Genomic DNA, 24,385 nt, shown 5'->3' on the forward strand with positions numbered 1-24,385 from the left:
ATAATGTAAATCTTTATAACTCTTATTTTTTATATAATGTACATAATTCTAGGTAAAATTTTAAGTACAAAAGAGCCTTTTGTGCTATTAATGAACAGAACATAATACTTTTAATAAAGTCACTATTAAAAAAAATGGAGAACTAAATACCGTTTTAGTTATATATACATCGTGTTTATATCAAATATGTACAATATGCAATTTTCAAAATTTACCTTGGTCATTCTAAAAAATAATTTTTTTTTTATTGTAGCCCTCTTCCATTTAATGAGCAATATATGCTGATACAAATAACGAAAAATAAATATCAAGGAATATGAAGACTACTGTATGACCATGACAATATTTTCTCATTTCTTTTTCGTACTCGATAAAAATATATATAATCTCAAGATCTGATTCTGCGTTTCGTACAATTCGTCACGTTTCGTCCCGTATTGTTAGTTACTGTTTTTATTTAGCTAATATTACGAGAGAAAATATTTTCTCTCGGGAGGAAAATAGATCAATTTTCTCTACTGAGATATGACAAATAATTGATAAGCAATTTTGGTTTGTCATTGACGATATTTTTAATGAGACGATTTATTTTGATTGTAATACCAAGTTAAATATTTGATAATAATTGTGTTTGCTAGCAAACGAAAAAGAAAAAACCGACCTCAATTACATCCACAAGTAATACAACGTAGGTAAACGAAAAAAATCAACAGACGCACTAGTCACCACTGCGACTTTTTAAGGTTTCCCTCAATTTTTTCGTGATGCTATCATCAGATTATGGTTTCCTTATCATGGTAACACCCTTGGGATATCTCCTTTCCAACAAAAAAAGAATCATCAAAATCGGTTTATAAACGACGAAGTTATCCGCGAACTTACATAATAATATAATATATACGGTCAAATTGAGTAACCTCCTCCTCCTTTTTTGAAGTCGGTTAAAAATTTAAATAAACTAACATTAAAACAAGCAGACTATTTTCTATTGGGTTTGAAAGGACATCATTATTTATCACTCGACGATGTAGCATTTTTTTGAATATCAACGGTAAATTGTTCTAATCACATAAGAACATATTATTTTCATTGTATTTTATCAAAGTTTACGCTCTTTTACAAAAATTTTATGTATTTGTAAATTTACAATACTATTATTAGTTTAAGCAATGACAAGTGGAAATGCAGGAGCAGTCGCATTAGTTCCCTTGGTAGTCATTGGCTAGCTGACATCATCTCACATTGAAAAAAAATAAAAAGGGTCACTTCAAAAATCTTACTTTAAGATATGTTTATTTATTATTATTACTACTTCAAATATATTATCTAAAAATTAAATGTACTGTGACTTCAAAAAAGGAGGAGATTACTCAATTCCACCGTATATATTTATATTTTTTATGTATGTCGCGGATAACTTCGTCGTTTATGAACCGATTTTGATAAAAATTCTTATTTTGTTGGAAAGGAGACACCTCAAGCATGGTAATATAATAAAGAAAACAGGATCGGATGACGGAATCCCTAAGAAATCGAGGGGAACCCTCGAAAATCGTAGTGACAACTAGTGCGTTTTTTTAATTTTTTTCGTCTACTTACGTTGTATTACTTGTCGATGTCTTAAGTCAAGTCGGTTTTTTTCGTTTGCTAGCAAACACAATTATTATTATATATCCAAAGATATTTAAATTCCTAATAGGAATGGATTAAAAGTGTGTAACTAGTGGAGAGATAATTTTGAATGTTCTCGTAGGTAAATAACTTCGCTATACTTAATTTTACTAAGTAACATATTTATTATCGATTCGATTCAATTTGCTAAATCATGTTGAATGTTAAATTCGTTTTAAGTAATGTGTTGTTGTGTTTATCAAAATCAAATCAAAATCAATAAATACTTTATTCAAATAGGCCCCATGAGCACTTTCGATTCGTAATATTACAAATTATAAATTAAAGTGATTATTATTTTTAAAAGTAAAGCTATCACCGATTCGGAATGTAGATTCTGCAGAGAAGAATCGGCAAGAAACTCCGCAGTTACTCTTTTGAACATAATATATAAATAAACTGTGTTTTAGTACATAATTAGTAATATCTTGCATGAAATACAGCGTCACTAAGTACACACATCTTTATCAACTATGTGATCCTACACCGAATAATACGCTTTATCTATTTTTTTTTTAAATAAAAATGTGTATATTATTAGTTAAATTGTTAATTGTATGTATTTTCGTATTTTAATTATGTATTTGCTTATTTACTGCGTATTTATGTAATATAATGTTTGTTTGTTTTACGCCTTGGTTTTACTGTACTATACTGTAAGTGCAATAAATGTTAGCTAAAATAAATAAATACGTGTTATTTATTGAAATTGTATTATTGAAATTAAATTTAAAATCTACGTAACATCACCAATATTGGTCATAGTACACATTACAACACATGACCCACCGTCCATTACCTAATCAGACACTTAAAACATTTAACAATTAAGCCTAAACAAATTTCTACACTTTCCAACAATTTCAAACAGGGCGCAAAAATAACCTACCCCTTAACCCGTTAATATATAACGGGAATATTGAGTGATCTAATTAGCCCCATTTCATTCGATGCCCGAAAAGGTCCAGGCGATGGGGCAGAAAATACCAGGACCCTTGTTAGTGTCATTCCTTAAATTCGGATTATCTGTGTATCGATAAGTGTTGAGGTCACCAGTCCGATCATTTTTTATAGAAGTTTTTTGAGGGTTCAAATAAATGTTCTAACCATTCGGTTATTTATAATTGCTATACGAATGAAAGAGTTATAAAATAATAATATTTAGGTCATTAAACAGTAGTACGATACAATACGATACGATTCAGCCTGTAACATCCCACTACTGGGCATAGGCCTCTTTCCCCACGTAGGAGAAGGATCAGAGCTTAATCCACCACGCTGCTCCAATGCGGGTTGGCGGATATATTCCCTACTATGAGTAACGATTGCTATCAGGTGTACATGATAACAACCGAGACCGACAGCTTAACTTGCTATCCGAGACTCGGTGGGGAGATCCATAAGGATACATATCCGAAAAAAAACATTTGTAAATTAAAAATATCCATCCCGAGCGGAATAGAATCCGCAAACCGTCGATGTTTTAGGCGACTACTCACACCACTACACCTGAGCGGTCGTTACAATCTTTTTATATATAAAAAAGACAAGTCCTAACTCACTCATCAACGCCCAGCCCAAACCCTTGAACCTAAAAAGCTGAAATTTTGCACAGAGTTTCTCTGTATGATGTTTACAAGGAATAAGGAATAATATTTCGAAATACAATCCTTAAAGGGGTAAAATGGTGGTTCAAAATTTGTATAGCGAAACAATATTAAATAGACATTTCGATTCGAAACTTCATAGGAGTACTCCCGAAAAAAAATACGCAAATATGTCTTTCGTTATTTTCCGAAAATCAACCCCTTAGGGGTGAAATGGGGTAAATAAACCTAATGATCGACATGGGTGTCGTTATTTATGTTTTTTGGGACGTTGATTGCGAAAATGGGGGTTATTTCGAAGTCTAAGACGGCGGACATGACATAAAATTAATTAAATTGTTTCCCAATACAAACTCTGAACTCCCGTTTCACTACTATGGGGTGACTATTCAATTCGAACCTTCGTAGGTGTAATCCAATAAAAAAAAAAGTAATTATAAGTTTTCAAATTTCAAATACATCATTATAACATTAATTTGAATTAGTGTTTTATTTGAGCTAGAGTACACTTACTACAATTTGGACCTCTAATGTAGTATATAAAGAAGAACTTTCAGCATAGACTGAAAAAATAAATAGTCTTAACCCTTAGTTACTTCCTTAGGTAGGTTTCCTGCACGAGTGAAGCCGCGGGCAAAAGTTAGTAGTATAATACTAATCCCTAGTATGGGAAAATTACAGGCTGGTTTCATTCAATTGATAACATCACTCAAATCTTTTGATGAAGAAATTAAGGATGTAAGGAAATTTACTTGAACCTAATTAAGTATAAAACTAAGCAATTAAGGCTTAACCAATGAGGCTGATCAAATAAAGATCTTATAATAAAATTATGTCCTTTATAAATTATGATCAGTCGTGTTCTTTATACCACAGATATAATATACAACCAACAAGGTTTACATAGATATTAATTGGATTATGTTTTAAGGATTCTCGATTTCAACGCGTTTTAGTTTTCCGATTAAGTTAGACGATTAGAATGGGTCTGTTTGCTAATTATATTAGACTAGCTGCTGCCCGCGACGTCATCTGCGTGAACGCTATACAGCACCAAAAATACCTACGATTATACCTTTTAAAATAACATTCATTTACCCGTTTCTTCTTTACATTTCATATCTACAGAAAAATCTCATAGCTGCTTAAAATTGTCTTGTCTACTTATATTCATTTTATTACGTTTGTCGGCTTAGTTACTGATATTGCGTGATTTTTATAGTGTGAAGCTAGCTTATATAGCATGGTTATTAACATAATAACAACAACATTTATATATGCGTTGTTAGGTTACGCGTTGTTACAGAATGCGTTGAGGAAATGCCAACGGGCTAGTCAATAAAAATATAAAAATAAGATTATGTGGTGTCATGGGACACCAGGTAGGAACGAAGCTCCTTCGGATAGTATAGAAGCAACACAATTTGGAAAAAAATTGTTGAATTTTATATACATTTTCTAGTTCTTGACTTTTTTTTAATTTTGTTGATTATTTTTTAATTAAGTACATAAAAGTATTTAGAAAATTTAGTATTTTAGAAATTAACAAATACCGTAAAATAAAATAAATCAAACCAAATAACAATAATAATAATAATTCAAAGTATTAAGTGAAATAAAAAAACATATGGCTTTATTTATTTTTGTCGACAGTATAAAATTACATAAATAATTTTAAAAAAGTTTACTAGTAATATTTTAGTTTTACAAACGTCATATTATACAGTCGTGTGACTGATATTCCGTCACTTCCGTTATACAATACAATACAATACAAATATACTTTATTGTACAACCAAAATTATATATTTTTCTTACGGTTTTAGTATCACATTTTTTTCAGTTCGGTCGCCCAGCCAAATGTCAAGCCTGCCATAAGGAACTTCGTTCCAATAATCGAAAAATTAAATTTTAATCTTTAAATAACACGGCAATCTTTCTTATAGCCGCGTACCGGAGCTGGCTCATAAACTTCTTGGAACGAAGATATTTACCGCGCGGTACACGAACTAAGCGGGATGGGAGTGATCGAAGAAATCGTAACGAGACGTTTTCTCAACACTTCTTGCTATAGTACGTAAATATATGTCATAATGTTTACGCAAATATCACTCATTATAGTGAAACTTTTTCGGATTTTATCGAGGTTCTCCCGTGACCATGGTTGCTGTAAAGTATTCCAAGCATCGGGCATGTGAAAAGCTAAAAAAAACTACGATAAAATCCGCAAAAGTTTGATCATTATAATATGGTGTCATATTTTAGTTACGACAAACCAATTACTAGTGTGATTGAAAATGATGATTAAATATATTTTTACTTTTGTTTATTTTTATTATAAATAATAATTATTAAAATAAATATATACAAAATGTTTATTTCTAAAATTAAATAATTTAAATTAATAAAATAAAATTTATACAGTTCCTACAGTGTTAGACTTTACAGAAAACCATTACTTTTTTTTTATTTCAATATTATCTTGCTTTTTTTATTAAATTTAAAATAATCTTTGATAATTATATGAAGTGACATACCAAGAGTATTTAAAATTTAAAGTTTAGTAAATATATTGCATATTATTACAAAGGCATAAAAGTCAGAAAATTACAAATATTTCGTCCATATCATCATACCTTAAATTATTAAACGACATAATAATTATTCAGATTAAAATGCGTAACTTTAAGTCTCAGATTTCATTTCCTGGCTTCTGACCAACGTTTATTTCATATACAAAAGTATTTTGATTAAATTCATTATTGAAATGTGGACCTTATAACCAATATTTTAGAATTGATTTTTGGGTAAAAATAATTTCTGGTTTAAGTCACTTCATAAATTATACACTGACCCATATTTATGATATTTCAGGTGTGTTCTTCATTTTATTGTAAGTTGAGATTATATTTATCTTATTGTTTTAACAGTTCAGATTAAAATTTTAATTTTAAAACATTTCTCTCAACTTAATTATAGCTTGTGTACTATTAAAAATAATATTTTTGAGTGACAGAGAAGGATTAAGCCTTTGTTACTACTAAAATGTAATGTTGTTATTATTTTTATGGAATATATTTTAAAAATATAAATCAAAATTCGAAAAAAAATAATAATCTAAAAAAGTAATCAAAAAGTCATCTAATCTGACAAGTACCAGAACTTAGCTCGGTCGAGACTGCGAGCAACGTTTGGAAAAATATTAATTTAAAACTTGCGCTTTTTCACTCACCTGAAATTAATCATATTCTTTTTGACGTATGAAAATTAATCTGCTAAAGTCAGGAATAACGAATAAATAAATTTCTAAGAGTTTTATATACTTAATTATATTTTTATTTATTTAAAAATTGTATTAATACATTGACAGGTTTAGTTATAAGTAGCAATTCATTTTATAAATTTAACTTATAAGTAAATCAACGCCTTTTTTTCCACGCAGAACGTGATTTTTTACACAAATCTTCTGATGTTTAACACGTGTGCTAACCACAGCTTACGCAAGCGATCTCAAATAACAAACCTTAGGAGTCGATTCAGCCTGTAATATCCCAATGTTGGACATAGGCCTCTTTCCCCATGTAGAAGAAGGGCCAGAGCTTAATCCACCACACTGCTCCAATGCGGGCTGGGGGATACATTCCCCATTATGAGTAACGATTGCTATTAGGTTTACATGATAACGACTGGTACCGATGGCTTAACGTACTCTCCGAGGAAAAGTGGGGAGACCCACAGGGACTGCACAAATACCGACCACAGCAAACATCTGTTGGCAAATAGAAATATTTGCCAACGCAACAGCCACAAACCAGTGCAGTGACCGTTACGCCAATGCGTCGTCAATCTTAGGAGTAAAACGCCAATATTTATTTTATTTAGAGTACTTGCACAAACAAAGCAATAAATGTCAGTATAGATGTGTTATTCACGTTACGTCTCTTACACAACTGTCACATTGAGGTTGCATAATTACAAGTACACAGCACCGAGAATTAACTTGCTTATACTAAAGATTTTATATAGTGATCATTTTATTTGTGTATATTTTTTGTGATCAATCGTAACAGTATACTGTATACGAGTAATTTGTTACAGAGGGAATATAATTAGCCATTAAATTTGATTTTTATACTATTTATTAATATAACATAATTAAACCCCGACCTTTTTAACCGATAAAATAGTAAATGAAATACGCAATATTAGGGATTACTCCAAACGTAAATATCAGATATCGATAAAATGTAAATGGGACCACAAGGCAAACACTATCTTTCGATTAGAAAAGAATTGTCAAAATCGGTAGACACGGTATGAAGCTACGAGGTAACGCTCATTTAAAAAAGTCGAATTGATAGCTTCCCCCAATTTTTGAAGTCGGTTAAAAATTCTTAGTAAACGTAAGTATTAGTATTATTAATCTATAGACAATTTTCTACGTCCTTTTTTATTATTATATGTTGACTTTTTTTAATAACTTCGAAAATAATAAGCAATCAAAAACTAAATAATAACTGTAATTACTTAATAACTTATTATTAAAAAAAAAACCAAAATAAATAAAAAGAATGCTAAGAAACATATATTGAGTAAATTCTTAATTACATATTTCGTTTTTATTAACACCAACACATTGAAATAATGACTATTAATAATTCATAAGTATTATCAATTCAAGGGATGGGAATTATTTCACATAATTATCGATGTTTCTATTATTAACATATATTATATTCAAGAAAATGAAAGGTTTCTCAATTCATCTCTTTTCTTGTGTCTTATCTCGTAATTTTATTATAGGTTATCGATTTTGATGATCGTTTTTGTAATCGAAAACTGATACTTTTCATGTGGTCCAATCAATGTGGTCAATTTGATGGAAATCTTATGACTCAAAAATTATATTTCAAGTCATCTCTATAAATGCATATTAAGTTGACTATTTTTCGACTACCTGTGTTGTATTACTTGCCGATGTAAATTCGAGTAAGTTTTTTCGCAAGCATACAAAATTATCATTCAGCGATGCATATCAACTTTATTCGCGAAAATATGATGTGGGATTATAACATATTTAAAGATATAAATATGTCAAATTCGAGTCATCAAATATCTCAATCTTTATCTTTTGTCAACCTACCTGTTTTGCTAAGCTTTTGCGATTGTGATATTCATATGAATTGACGAATTATTAAGTTGATTTTTTGTTTTGTCTGTTCGTCTATATGTATATTGCCGTGATGAAGCTTGGATAAATATTTATCCATACAAGGAGTTAGGATACTTACTATCTTCAAATTTCCTTGGAAACCTTAACAGAGCAAGGAAAGTCAAAATATGTCATCGCAAACGAAGTCATCGCAGCAGCTCTACTGATAAAAACCATAAAATACGTATCGACAAACAGAACGTCACTAAATTAAAAGACACGTTAAGCCGTATGTACGTAAAAATGTCCAACATTACGTCTATAAAACCCCGTCATGCAGGAACGGCTAAATTAGGTCTCCAAAATGTTAAAATATATATTTAAAAAGTTAGAAAATTCTGAATATCCTCTTCTCGGTCCGAATATTACCGCTCTAAAATTTTGGGGATTAATTCTACCAAAGGAATTACTGACAAAATGTCTGTATATTTTCTTTCATTTAACTGTTATAATTTTCACAGCGACAGAATACGCTGAAATTTGGTTCGTCAAATACGACATGAATTTACTACTAACTAACATTAAAATAACACTGTTGGCAACGGTCAGTGTAAGTAAAGTGACGAGCTTTCTAATAAATCAAGATAAATGGTTGAATATCATTAACTATGTCAATAAAGCCGATAAGGTGCAAAGAAATGGTGATGATGCTAAAAGGGATATCATTAATAGATACACGAAATACAGCAGGAAAATTACGTATTTTTATATCATTTTGATGTACACGACCGTGGTTATTGTTATGAGTCAACCGATTTACAAATACCTATTCAGCGAGAGTTATAGGGAGAACGTAAGAAATGGGACCGAAAATTACGCCCAAGTTGTTAGTTCTTGGGTACCCTTCGACAAAAATACAGTCACTGGACACATATTCGCCTGCCTCTATCAAAGTTACGCTGCAATTTATGGGGGCGGTTGGATAACTTCTTTCGATACTAATGCTATTGTCATCATGGTTTTCTTTAGGGGGGAACTCGAAATGTTGAGGATTGACAGTCGTAACTTGTTCGGATCGGAAAACTTGTTAGTAAGTAAAGAAGAATTTAAGAAACGTTTAAAGAATTGTTATCAAAGGCACGTGGATTTGCTAAAGTAAGTTTTGGAATTTATATTTATTTAGAACTATCTTTAATTTAACTATGGAATATTTAACGATTCAATCAATAAATTAATCAATCAAATCAATTAATCTATCAATGATGTACGAGTTGTTGTTGTTGTTATCAAAGTCACAGTCAGCGATAGACACAACAGCCGTTGAAAGAGGCTTTAAAGGAACATACTAAAGTATGTTCGGTTAAATCTTATAAATAAACTTTCCGGTAGAAATAACCACTTTAACGAAAGCAAACATACATCAAGAAAGTACCTAAAACTGCAAATGGTTAAATAAACTTCACATAAATCTGATGAACTTCGAATTCTCGCGTCTGTAGAAGTCATAAACTTAGGTCAAAGGAAATTTATCACTCAAATGTACACTTCTCTTCCCCAGTTACAGTGCAAGTTAAATTGACTCTTAATTTCGATTCACATTTTGGACGTATATCACATTATTGTGCTACCAAATCTGGACTTTATGTAATAGTCATAAGGTTTGCATTTCCTTGGGATTTGAAGAGTAACCTGCGTGATATAAATTTTATTTGACATATCATCCCGTTAATTATTCCATAATGTAACGTCAGTATCATACCACGGTTCGTTGCTCATAATTATATTTTGTTGTGATCTTAATTTAATAAATTTCTGCATAACAAACAGATCTTTTTAATATAAATATTGTGCAGTTGCGTCGCATGGTAACTTAATTAGCATGCGGTACTCTGAGTGTTTATGCTTCCCTGGTAAACGAAGTTTATTGGAACGAAGTTCCTTACAGGCTTCGCATTTGGCTGGGCGACCGGACTGAAAAAATTGTGAGACTAAAACCGTAAGAAAAATATATAACGAAAGTGACGTAATATCAGTCATACGACTGTATAATATGACGTTTGTAAAACTAAAATATTACTAGTAAACTTTTTTTTTAATTATTTATTTAATTTGATACTGTCGACAAAAATAAATAAAGACATGTTTTTTTATTTCACTTAATAGTCTGAATTATTATTACTATTAATATTTTGTTTGATTTATTTTATTTTACGGTATTTGTTATTATCTAAAATACTAAATTTCCGTAATACTTTTATGTACTTAATTAAAATCCAATCAACAAATTAAAAAAAAAAACATGAACTAGAAAATATATATAAAATTAAAATTTTTTTTTTTTCAAATTGTGTTGCTTCTATACTATCCAAAGGAACTTCGTTCTTACCTTGTGTCCCATGACACCACATAATTATTATATTTAAGAAAGTTTTTATTCTTTGACTTTAATATATATACCTAGTTGGTAACTGAAATGAACATAATATCATCTCTTAGTAATTTATCTGCTAACAGTGGACTATTGTGACGAATTAATCTTCCATCCTTCTCCTGGATAAAGAGGAAACATTTCCCCATCAGCGAAATCTATACAACTTATTTCAGTACAATTAAATTTTCATACACACAGAAACGTTTTATTTAAATATTCCATTCTTACCCCTAAAATCGATGCCTGAAAATTGAAAAACTCAAGTTTTGTTGAAGTACACTGCACAATATCGAATTTTAATCACTTACGTGAAACGCCTGTATACAATCACAGATTCCAAGATTAACTGATTTTTCAAAAAAAAAAAGAAAAAAAGCCAAACTGTTTATGTAATTTTGTTTCGTTATGAATAAAGAAACAAAATTCTTCCTTGATGTTTAGACTGCTGACAATTTAAGTTTTTGATGAATACTCAAACAACTTGCACTAAACACATTTACTTCATTTTTAAGGCTTAACATTCATATATTTACTCAACCTAAAAATTTCAGAACGTAAATAGATTGTCGCCATTTGCCTTAATTTTTGGACCATTAGTTGAGAATGAATGATTTTTCACCCTTACTTATGTAACAAATGTTTTCATAAGCTCAGGTAAAAGGTTCTAGATTACTAATTCCGACTAGTAGGTATGGATGAAGGAAAAAAGGGCCTTCAGATAATCCACAATGATCACGGCAGAACAAACAAGTCACTTTGATCGCGGGCCTTTATCCTCAACATTTTTAGCTTCCTTGCTAATTCCTTAAAAGCCTCCTGTCAAATAAGGATTAGTAACAAATCCGTGGAAACGACTTTTTTCCACGAATTTCTGGTGATTATCGGACATTTATCTTATGTTCTTTTCGTTTTTCTTTTTATTGAAAAATGTTTTAATATTTTAATTTTAACTTTACTTTTTTTATGTTGATTTTTAAAAAGATTTTGAATATTTTTTTTCTTTGCTTTCCAACGAAGTTTTAAAAATATTTAAAAAATCTTATTTTACGATAATCGCTTACCATCAGGTGAGCTGTACGCTTGTTTGCTGACGTAGTTGTATAAAAAAATCTAAAATACTTAATACGCGCAAAATATTTCATAGAAAATCACCCGAAAACGTTTGCGGCCTTATAAACTGCGTTATGTTTAATAAATAATTTTAACGTAATAATTAATGTTAGATGCAAACCAAATTTCACATCATCCACTACAATTAGCCACATAATAATTGCATAATAAGCGTTCATTTTAACGAATAAAACGAAATTATTCCTCAATTATCTTTGATATTAAATTTTCTTAGATACATGTTATTTTGCAGCTAGTATGAGGGATGGGAATTGAATTCGATAAAATATATTTTTTATAAAAAATTGGCTATGATTCAACATCATCAACATAGATCAACGTAGTCGAAAAAATGGCCACTTAAATACGCATTATTACTCGTAAATTACACGTTAGTTCTTGCTGAAATTAGACCACATAATGCGTACCAGCTTTCGAATAAAAAAGGAATCGATACCTGGATTTCTGAATACTGCGTACTTTATTATTTATTTATTTATTTTTTATGTATGTTTGGGGATAACTTCGTCGCTTATGAACCGGTTTTGTTTTTTTTATTTTTGTTGGAAAGGAGATATACCAAGAATGGTACCGTGATAAGGAAAAAAGGATCTGATGATGGGATCCCAGAGAAATCGAGGGAAACCGTCAAAAATCGTAGTGATGACTAGTCCTTTTTTTATTATTTTTCGTCTACTTGCGTTGTATTATTCGTCTAACTGGAATCGGTTTTTTTCGCTTGCTAGTAAACCCAATTATACTATCCCATTTTGTTGGATGGCAAACAATTATATCCTTCACCTGATTTTAATTTATTAAACTTGGTCTAAAACACAAGCATGTTTTCACCACAACCTCATTCCTTCTATTAACACAGTGTATGTGTAAAAATTTCACTACTTCAGAACAGTATTATTCGACTGGAATGTTCTGTAAGGATAAGGTTAGGCTTCATTCGGATTGCCACGATTTTTGAAGGAAACATTTTTCGTTGAATTCTTGTACATGACATTTAAAGTTAATTAATGAAAATATTGGACAGTTACTTCAGTAGATAATTTAGTTTGTAGCGACATCTATCTCGCTACATACGAACTAAAACTGACGTATTGCGATATTAAAGTTATCCGAGCGATTGGACATATATACAAAAATCCAACAACAACCGTTGGTAGCCCACCAGACGCAACACTCGTCTGGTTCGAGGATTCCCTCTTTTCAATGGTGGATGAGAAACTTCACAACCTATCCCTCTCGCACCAACAAAAGTTTATTAAATCGGGTATGCCATAATGATTTGACCTGTTTGTAATTAAAGTCATATTGATAGATATTCTAAATTTCCAGTTATGTAAAATTTTCGCTGCAATATTTTTGTAGTTGCAGCTTTGACCATTGACTTCGAAACGAGAATGGATATATTTATCCTACACTATGTTTTCTTTGCTGCTTTGCTATGTTAACTTGCTTCATTTGCAACACCCGCTTCGTATTTTTAGTGTCGGACGTTTCATGTGACATTGTTGATTTTTACAGTGCTCTCTGTTTTAGTTTGGCTTGATATATTTTTGGAAATAATGGACATAATTTTTTTTTCAAAAATACGTTCAAAAAGAGGTCAAAATAATTTATGTCAATACTTCGTGCATTAGAGACTTTAGTTTGAACAATTAAATTACTATATTTGAATATTTAATTTTAAAAATCAAATTGTTTTTCTACTCCGGGATTGAAAGCAGAACAAATACTATTTTTTTAAAAATGTAAATAAAATTTAATTTTACAATAAGCTGTCCCATATATTGCGAGAGCTAATAATATAAATTGATATTCAAAATAAAAAAAAGCTTATATAGTTTATTATATTTCCTACATCATTTCATTATTATCATTATATTCACTAAACACTATCACGTTTAAACACGATGTTTTAAGTATTGATTACTGTTGTCTAGATCAAAAATACTAACAAATATCCAATACAAATATTCAATTAAATTCCAATACATATATCTATAAAATAATTTTATGCCTATTATTATGTAAATATACGTATGTTTACATTTACTATATATGGGCTATGCTTGGGGTTTCTCTCAAAGATAGGATTAGAAATGAGACTATCCGCGAGAGAACGAAAGTAACTGACATAGCCCACAGAATTAGCAACATGAAATGGCAGTGGGCTGGTCATCTGTGTCGCAGGACCGATGGCCGTTGCAGCAGACGGGTTCTGGGGTGGAGAACGCGTCTTGGAAAACGCAGTGTGGGACGTTCTCCGGCCCGTTGGACCGACGATCTACGTAAGATTGCCGGTGTAGGCTGGATAAGGATTGCGGAAAACCGGGATGTCTAGCGCGAACTTGGGAGGCCTATGTCCAGCAGTGGACTGCAATAGGCTGAGCTAATTACGTTTATGTATATGTGCATATAGTTTTTTTGTGTATTGTATATATAAGTCTTATACATAGTATATTGTTTTAAATTGCACCGTGTGCCTGTTATATGTTACAAATGTTTCTTTTATAGACGGGTTGTATGTAAGAAATCACTGTCAGTGATAAGACCGCCTTTGCACTTTATTCAGTATTTTTTTCTCTCGTCTTTTCAATGTTCGTATTGTAGGTGTGCAATAAAGTGTAAATAAAAAATTAAATAATAATATGAAGTGAACTTTCAAAAACTGTCATTAAATCTCTCACATCACTAAACCAGAACGGCTGTATAGTACTTAGTTAATTAAACAGAATATCTCCGACTGTTCCTTTCATTTTCGTAGCATTCAATGTTATATTCTGAAATCCATTCAAGTCGTCTCAAAACAATAATAAAATCAATGGGGACCTTTTCGCTGAAGCGAAAAAAACGGCAACAAAACATCCTCAAGACACGGCTCGTTGAATTTACTTATATATCTTGTTTTTTTAGATTTCATTAATAAATAAATTCAATAACGTGGCCAAACTTTTGTTTTGGTTGAAAAAGTGTCTAATATTTTGTTTTCTTGTAATGTGATGGTGCCAAAAAATAAAATAAAATAATTTTATCAAGACTTATTTAAGTGATCTATTAAAAATTTCATGTATTGTCATTACGCTTTTTTGCTAACTAGCAGTGAAATAGCGTAGTTTGACACGTAAGGGTCAAATCCTTCTTCAAAATTGACGTTTCAATAATCATTCATCAATTTATCATTTTCCTAATTTTATATTTCTTTGCCAAACAGATAAAAAATTTCAGGCCGTTTTAGTTCTGTTCGATTAAGGTTGAAAAGTAAACTTACACGATATTAAGCTTATTACGTTCTTAAAAGCTTTACTTTTACCGTGGATATTGTTACATAAGCTTGTATCAACAATATCTCAGAACGAAAAAAATATTCAAAAAATTATAAACTTTTTTATCGTACTAAATCCCTTTACGAGATGGATTAATAAAACTCCTTTTTGTGAGTTTTCAACTTGCTTTTAAATAAAATTGGAATTTTAAAACCCCTTGTCGTTGGAATCATTATTTTGTATACACGTTTAGTTGCGGTGACTGATTATTGAATGGTTAGCTAAATGACGTCATATATATCTAACATGGCGGACTAAAATTGTTAAACTAAAGTAACACACCTTTCAAAAAACAATCCTTTTTACAAAGCACGTCAAAAGGATTTTAAATTAAAAGAATCCCTTGGTCAGTATTAATATTTTCAATTTAAAGCTGCGGAATTTTTTTATGAATTCGAAACCAATGAATGAACTTAAATCCAATTAATAACAACGTTGATTTTTTAAGTGCGAAATTTGTTGAAATTTGTTTAAAATTCATCCCATGTTCGGCTTCCATGAAAAAGATCATAAGAAAAGAGTAATATTAATGAAGACATTCTAAAACCTGTCTCTGTACCAATCTGCTCGGTTCAATGTGACCTTTTCAAATTCATCTTTACTATCTTAGAACTAGTGAAAACCCTTAATTCCAAATACAATTCAATATAATAATGAACCTGATCTGTTAAAAACACGTAGCAATGTTTTAAATCAATTTATAATACCCCTCTTCTAAACCAAGGTCTATTCAACATTTCATCGGTGATCAATTATTGATTGAGTATAATTTCCTTATCATTAGTATCCATATAATTTATATTTGATAAAAACAGGGGCTGACTACTTGCTACAACTTTTTTTTTGACACGGTAATGTCGTCATGTTTGTAGACCTATTTTGCAAAGAATAGCTTACGCGTTAGTTGTTATATACACCTGATAGAGATCGTTACTAATAGTAGGGAATATATGCGCCAACCCCCAGTGGAGCCACCTTGTGGATTAAGTTCTGGTCCTTTTTCTACTTGAGGAAAGAGCCCTATGCCCAGTGTTGAGATGTTACAGGCTGAAACGAATTTTATGTGTTAAATTAGTTGTTCTTTTATGAAACTTCATTTTTAGTATCTTGTGCTATCACACGTTCTCTATTAAGTGTCATCTTGTATCAACTATATTTATTACCACATACATCTAGTTCTGTCTATCACATCTAGATTAGGCCATTCTGTTACCGTATTTGGCAGAATACAAACTACCAATCCATTGAAATTTGTATCAAATAAATAAAATTGTGCGAGAAAAAAAAAACATACCGGTTTTATTTTTGTAAATATCGTATATAAACAAGGTCGTTACCCAACGTAGTACTTTTGTATCACAGAAGTATAAAAATGTCATAAAAATGAGCCTAACTTGAAGAGGTTTTGTGTTTTCTCGGGTTCAAAGGTATGCTTCATAAAGCATATCATGACTTATTACTAAAAGGTCTACTTGGAATTTAGTGATATGAAAAAATAGGACCAGTTTAGTTTTTATGAAAAAAGTATTTGATATATAGAATTTTAGTATGGTTCTTAAAAATATAGAAATAACTATTTTAACGTTCTAGTTACACTTAAATTAAAAGTAAGTAATTAAATACTTTATTTTTTTTATATATATAATTTTATACATATATTCGTTACTAGTGACCCGCCCCGGCTTCGCACGGGTGCAACGCTGACACTAAATATGCTACAGAATGTCTTTTTTTATAGTGTGAATCTAGCTTATAGCATGGTTATTAACATTATAACAACAACATTCAAATATGCGTCGTTAGATTACACGTTGTTACAGAATGCGTTGAAGAAATGAAGGTCCACTGCTCGTTACCCGTAGGTGATAGCGTGATAATATATAGCCTATATATTTACCCGACTTCTTAATAATATTCGTGCCCAATTTGAAGTAAATCCATGCAGTACCTTTTTGAGTTTATTGCGGACATACATACAGACAAACAGAAAAACAGACAAACAGACAAAAAATCCAAAAACTATATTTTTGGCTTCGGTATCGATTGTAGATCACACCCCAAGTATTCTTTTAAAAAATATATTCAATGTACAGTTTTGACTACCATTTTATTATATGTATGTAAGTAGAGCAAATAAATACATCAGACAACTATTATCTTAGGCAAGATTATGTTATATTTTTTTGTACTAGTTCGTTGGCGCAGTTTGTAGTGGCCCTGCTTTCTGCCCCGCAGGTTGCGAGTTTGATTCCCGCTTGAGTCTGGGTGTAATATTTGTAGTTATATTTTTATATACTTATATAACATTTTTATGTAAATTTATCAAAAAAAAACTTATTTAGCTATATCAGTCGGCTGTTACCTATAACACAAGCATTAAGTTGCTTACCAACTGTTCCTAAGAGACGACGGTGTGTGTATGTTACAAGATATTTATTATTTATATGATTTATTATTTTTGAACTCGCTTTTTTGACATTTTCATATGTTTAGTGATTTCCTTAAAAATGATATTACATTAGCAAATTAAAAAATTGATTAATTAATGAAATGATATTATTATTTTACAGATACAGTTATCTCTTCGATTCCTGCCTGTCACCTATTATGTTTCTCTACGTCATCGTGTGTTCTGTGATGCTCTGTGCTACGGCCTATCAAATAACTGTAAGATATAACATGAAATAATTTTGCTTTATATATCTGTACACAATCATATATAAATTAAGCTTTCTCAAGTTGATTAATAGCAATTACAATACCGATTGATTCTGCAGTTGATTATCTATAACTCTACAAGAATAATATCTATGTCGATTACATCTACGTAATTAAAGTACATGGATTAAAATTGTAATTAGTGCTTATTGTCGAACGTAACTGAAATTTTTAACTAATAGTTTAGGTGGATACGGACAGGTAAAACAAAATAATATTGAAAGTAAAAACATTGACACAACAATTGTTACTCCTCGGATTTCCTTTCAATTGCAATTGTCAATATTGCAACGTGATTGTCAACGATTGATCGTCTCCAGATCGCATTCTGAGAGAAATAACAGTACACAGATGTTTTTTGAAACCTTCAGCAAAATAATAGAGAAATTACCTAAACTGGAAACTGGCGAGTGCAACACAATTATGTATATAAAGTAATACCAATATTTATTGTGGTCTTGGTTTACGTTTCTGATGTTGGTCGTCTAAAAATTAACACGTCATGTCTTTTTAACTTCTATTTCAATGCTTAGTAGAGATACGTCGAATATTGGAATAACATTTAGGTTAAAATAGTAAAAAATTGCTGTCCTTTTATATTTGGTCGACGGACAACTGATTGCAACTAGTTTCAGATTCCAATTTATCAGTGTAGATAAATAAAAAAATATAGCAAGAACGCTTGATGTAGAGTTGGCCAAGAAAATGGTGTACCAGTTTTGATTTAGTTTCCTAGTCAGCGAAAATTACATTAGGATTCGTTATTAAAAGATATTACTGTAAGGGACATATAATAATGACGTAAACCTAATTGATAAGTATTCATACGTCATTATGACATGACATTTTAAACTCTATTAGATATAAATAATATCGTTATCAATAATCAGATAAAGACGACAATAGAAGTTGTCAGATCGATCTGCAAGCGAAACTAATCTTTATCACTTTTGAATCTGCAAGCGGCATTCAACCTTAGGGTAGTACACTACTTTCTTGGCCGAGGGTCTTTTATTTGTTCGTGTTATTGAAAGTACAAGGAAATGTACACTCGGTATTGTAAATACAGTCATAATGATAATATGTGGACATTAATGATGATTGATTTCCTTTAAGAGATACATTTTCCTTGTGTTGTTTCAGTATTTCAAGGACCATAAAGTAATATGGTAGAGTAATTAAATCTTTCGGTTTCAACCACGGACTTTGATATTTTTAAACTAGATGAGATTTAATCACTTTTCACTTTATAGAGAGATAATTTATAACCTAAAATTTTTCTTAGTAAATGATCTCGTGACGCAAGAATCTCTAATCATTTCAGCCTATCGCAGTCCACTGCTGGACATAGGCCTCCACAAGTTCGTGCCAAAAATGGCGTGAACTCATATGTTTTGCAAATAATCACCACGCTGGGCAGGCGGGTTGGTGACCGCAGGGCTGGCTTTGTCGCACCGAAGACGCTGCTGCCCGTCTTCAGCTTGTGTATTTGAAAGCCAGCTGTTAGATGGTTATCCCGCCACCGGTCGGCTTTTTAAGTTCCAAGGTGGTAGCGAAACTGTGTTATCCCTTAGTCGCCTCTTACGACACCCACGGGAAGAGAGGGGATGGCTATATTCTTTAGTACCGTAGCCACACAGTACATCTTATGTATGTAGTTTACAAATATTTAAAAACAATTTCTTCAAAACCACAATGAAATTCTACTAACTCATTAGACTGTGCCCATTTGGAAGAAAACGTAATAATTTTGACAGTTACAAATATCTTGTAACATTTTCTGAGCTATTTTCTTCAAACAAGTTTATCATACTTTGTAACATGTCTTCCTTTAAAATAATAGCTTGTTGACAGATCGAAACGAGTACGACGCAAAGATTCCTAACGGCTGAATATTTGATATTCGGCATTGCGCAACTCTTCATGTATTGTTGGCATAGCAACGACGTTTTGTATGTGGTATGTAATATTTGACATGTCAGATACATTTATGTAAAAGTCTTGTAAATAATTTTACATTTTATGTGACATTTTTTTATGTTATTAATACGCTTAAATCTTCTTTTTATAAATAAAAAAGAATAATACTAAGCGCATAACTCGAGAATGCCTGGTTTTAATACAAAAAAAAAAAAAAATATAGAAAAATAATTTAAAAAATAATAATTTTTACTAGTTATTAACTTTCGACAGAACGAAGTCTGTCCGGGCAGATAGTATTAAATAGATTTACAGTAGTCACTTATATAATTGTTGTAATGTTAATTATTTCCTTCTTAATTTATTGTTTAAAAATCTTGTTAGACAATCGTGGTGTACAAATATTTTGTTATTGCTGTGATTATTTTATTATCTCCTTCTAAACAATAACATTTTCAGAGCAAAGACCTATCCCTTGGGCCTTATGAAAGTGTTTGGTGGTCGAGAGATGTGTCAGAACAAAAAGATGTTAACATTTTGGTCGATCAGTTCAAGAAAATCATCGTGTTTAGTGCTGGACCATTTACTAACATAACAGTGACAACATTTATTAGCGTAAGCTCTTTCTTTAAAATTTTTTTTTTTTTACCATTAGACTTCAAAATAAATTATTTAAAACTTTCCAATAGATCATCCATCATCACGCTCAAAAACAAATAAGCTTTATTAAACGTTCCAAGATACTTCTTACTCAACGACAGTAGGATTTATCCTGTGTCGGGGGTCTAGAAACAAACACACACACACACACACACACACAAACGCCCACGACGGCACACATCTATATACCCAAAATAAATGACATGTGCTCGGATCGAATCGGCGACTGTACCAACACGTCGTCAATATTATAGATTTTAGTATTTATAACTACTATAACAGTATTTGTAAAGATAATTTAATAATATTTATATTAATATACATACACTTGAATTTCAGATACTGAAAGGCGCTTACAGTTACTACACGCTTCTGAGTCAATCTCAGCAGTATTAGTTACAGAGCAAATAAGACCATTCGCTGTTAACATAGTCTACTTAGCAAACAATTATAGTATAATAGCTTAGTATAGCAAAATCTATTAGAATTAAATTAGATATCAAGCAACAATTGTGAAGATGCTTACGTTTTATTACACTATACACTATTATAGTGTTAGTTCATTTTATTTGACTATTACAGAGGCACAATTAGTTTGTTCTCTTTAGCCTAATTAACGGACATCAATAGTAATTTAACCCCTTTTTTTCGTAAGCGAACACAATTATTTGTTTTTATTTTGTATGTGTGTTACCTAATAAATTTTTGTAGGGTGTACCGATTTCGATGATTATTTCTTCTTAGATCTGACGAGTAATTTTTGAGTTACATTTAGTAACAGTTATATGAGGTAGAGTACAGCAGGAAATTTCCTGCTCAAAACATGGAGCAGCCCGACTGGGGTACTACCCCGAACTTGCAGAAGATCACAGATAAATAATACTATTTTTAAGCAGTGTTTTGTTCCTGTCAGTGACTCGAGATGAACAGAGCTCCTGGGGGAATAGGAATAGGATCGGCAACGCGCTTGCGATGTTTCTGGTGTTGCGAACGTCTATAAGCTACGGTAATCGCTTACCATCAGGTGAGCCGTACGCTTGTTTGCTGACCTAGTTACATAAAAAAATACTACTTACGTTGTATTACTTATCGATGTAAATTGATGTCGGATTTTTATTATTTACGATCGAACACAATTATTGTATCATCAGTATCTTTTACGTATACTAAAAAAGTTTACTAGGTATGAACCCCAAAATATTATATTGTATCGAGAACTTCGATAAATGACATTGACAAACTTTTTGCAAGTCATTGGCAATAAGCTCATAAGGCGGTACACACACTGACGTCTCAGTGAAATATCGATATCGATATAGTGAGCAGTGATAATACACTATTTTTCATTTTGACTTTTATGTTTTGTAGTTTAGCCTTAAGAGTCAGTGAGTTATATGGTGTATATGTGAACTTGTGTTTTTAAGTAGTGTTTACTGTTTTCGAACAAATGCATTTTTTTATCAAACTAACATATTGGTCGTTAATAAGACAATAAACAAATTTCTGTAATTTATTCTATTCGTATAAGCAAATGTTTTTTACAGTAATGTGTAGTAAGCTTTTCCTATATAATATTAATGTTCTACAAAAGAAGTTTGATGCTCTAGCTACCGAAGACATCAAGTAGTAGTTCATGAAATCTATACTAATATTGATGAAGTTTGTTTGTTTGTATGAACGCGCTAATATCAGGCACTACTGGTCCGATTTGAAAAACTCTTTCAGCGTTAGACAGCCCATTTATCGAGGAAGGATCAACCAATAGGACCGGAGCGCCCAATGAAGAATGATTCAGAATCGGTTTTTTCCTTTGAGAGCTTCTGCTGCGTTTGTTGCGTAAACCGTGCCAGTTTTGCAAAAATTATATAAGACAGACTTATTCCCCTTTAAAAGTTGCACGCGGACGAAGTCACGGGCAGAACCTAGTATTATATATATCTACTGTCAACTATTGACTACACTGAGAGCTCTCTTAAATACCAGAGCCCTTTTATTTTACCAATTTTATCTAGACACAAGCTATCGTTTAAACTTAAAATAAATAAATTTGTAATAACCCGTATCAGTATATCCAGTTCTAAGTTTTGTAAAACAAGTATTATTTGAACTTCATCTCAACACACGCTAACTTTATCCCAGAATCTAAATTGTTTTGTCCCTCGTCTATAATTACATTGGCTCAGTAACAAATCAATCATTGCTTTGTAAAAGTATCATTCTTTGAACAGTGAAATTGATTAAGAGAAACAATGTGACTTGTTTTGTGACAAATCGTAATCAAGACAAATGTTCGTTAAGACAAATTTCATCTATGTTACTAATCTCTTATAATTGTTCCTTGGAAGTGGTGTGAGACGTCGGCCTTGAGGCTAGTGTTGTGTTGACCAAAGATCAGTTAGCACCAACATGTCCGGTTAAATTTCCGCTCATAACAGATGTTATTTTAAAGTTGTACAACTCTGAGAAAATTGGTTGCATTTTACATTGGGGAGATACACACAAAAGAAAATATTTTTATAAGGCGGGAATCAAATTCATGACTGTCGGCTTTGATACATTAACTAAGTAACCTAATAACTAAGTAACCTATGCTTCAGCCTGTAATATCCTACTACTGGGCATGAGCCTTTTTCCTCATGTAGGAGAAGAATCATAGCTTAATCCACCACACTGCTCCAATGCGAGTTGGCGGATCTATTCCCTACAATGAGTAATGATCGCTATCAGGTGTAGATAAAAATAACCGGGACCGACGGCTTTACGTGCTCTCCGAGGCACGGTGGAGAGATCCACAAGGACTGCACAAACATCCAGACCACGGCAAATATATATTTGGTCAATACAATTGTTTGTCGTGTGCGGGGATCAAACACGCAACTACCAGCGGAATAGCCACAAACCAGTGCTGTGACCATTGCGCCAACGCGTTGTCTAACCTATTAATGTTTAATTTTAGCACATTAGAAAAGCTCAACTTTTTTCATTCAACATAGAGTATTCAAAATACGAATCAATTTAAATTCCTGATTCGTAATTCATACAATAGGCCTTTGATAAATCGCGTCAATAATATATAAATTACTACACATAAAATACTGTGTAGGTGATCTCGTTGATTACATTTAATATAATTCTCTGAAATTAAATTAAATCATTTCTTTTGTACTTCAACCTTTTATTTTAACAAAGTTTTAATTATAAAATTCCTCTATCAAATATACCTGACGCTGCAATGCAATAAATTAAATATGCATCTGTAATAAACTACCATTTAATTTTTATGTAAGTAATTATTATATCGTATTGCATTGTTCAGAATTATTGCCAATTTAATTTTTAAAAAATCTATCTGATAATCATTACACGTTACGACGCTACGTTGCGTTAGCGCAGAGGTTAGAGCACATGCCTATGGCTGTTGCGCTGGTGGTTGCGGGTTTGATACCGGCACTCGGCATACGTTTGTATTGACCATAGAGATGTTTGCCGTGGTCTGGGTGTTTGTGCTTATATATTGAGTGTTTCCGAATACCCGACACAGAATTAAATCCCAGTGGGACCATTGCCTGTAAGGCGTTTGTTTATTTATTATTTTTCTTCTTTTACTTATGGGGACTTACCATAGAAGTTGTTTTGGGAATGATATTTTGTTGACGTGCACGGACGTTTTTTTTTTTAAATTTTAAACGAAATACATAAGAAACTCTCTAGAGTATTATGTGGTTGGTCTTATGTGGTGTAAAAAGCTGTAGAACACCCTATCAATCATAGACGATAC

General features: G+C 31.5%; 1 protein-coding gene across 1 annotated transcript; it reads left to right on the forward strand.

Moving 5' to 3' along the window:
* The first annotated feature begins 8,794 nt into the window (after positions 1–8,794).
* LOC123664690 (odorant receptor Or2-like) lies at positions 8,795–21,017 on the forward strand. Its single transcript, XM_045599197.1, has 6 exons — positions 8,795–9,585; positions 17,880–17,976; positions 19,746–19,748; positions 19,882–19,986; positions 20,407–20,562; positions 20,947–21,017. Exons 1-6 carry the CDS (start codon positions 8,795–8,797, stop codon positions 21,001–21,003), a joined length of 1,209 nt encoding a protein of 402 aa, XP_045455153.1. The 3' UTR covers positions 21,004–21,017.
* Positions 21,018–24,385: the final 3,368 nt, after the last annotated feature.

The sequence above is a fragment of the Melitaea cinxia genome, chromosome 22, assembly GCF_905220565.1.
Source record: "Melitaea cinxia chromosome 22, ilMelCinx1.1, whole genome shotgun sequence".
NCBI classification, from domain to species: Eukaryota; Metazoa; Arthropoda; class Insecta; order Lepidoptera; family Nymphalidae; genus Melitaea; species Melitaea cinxia.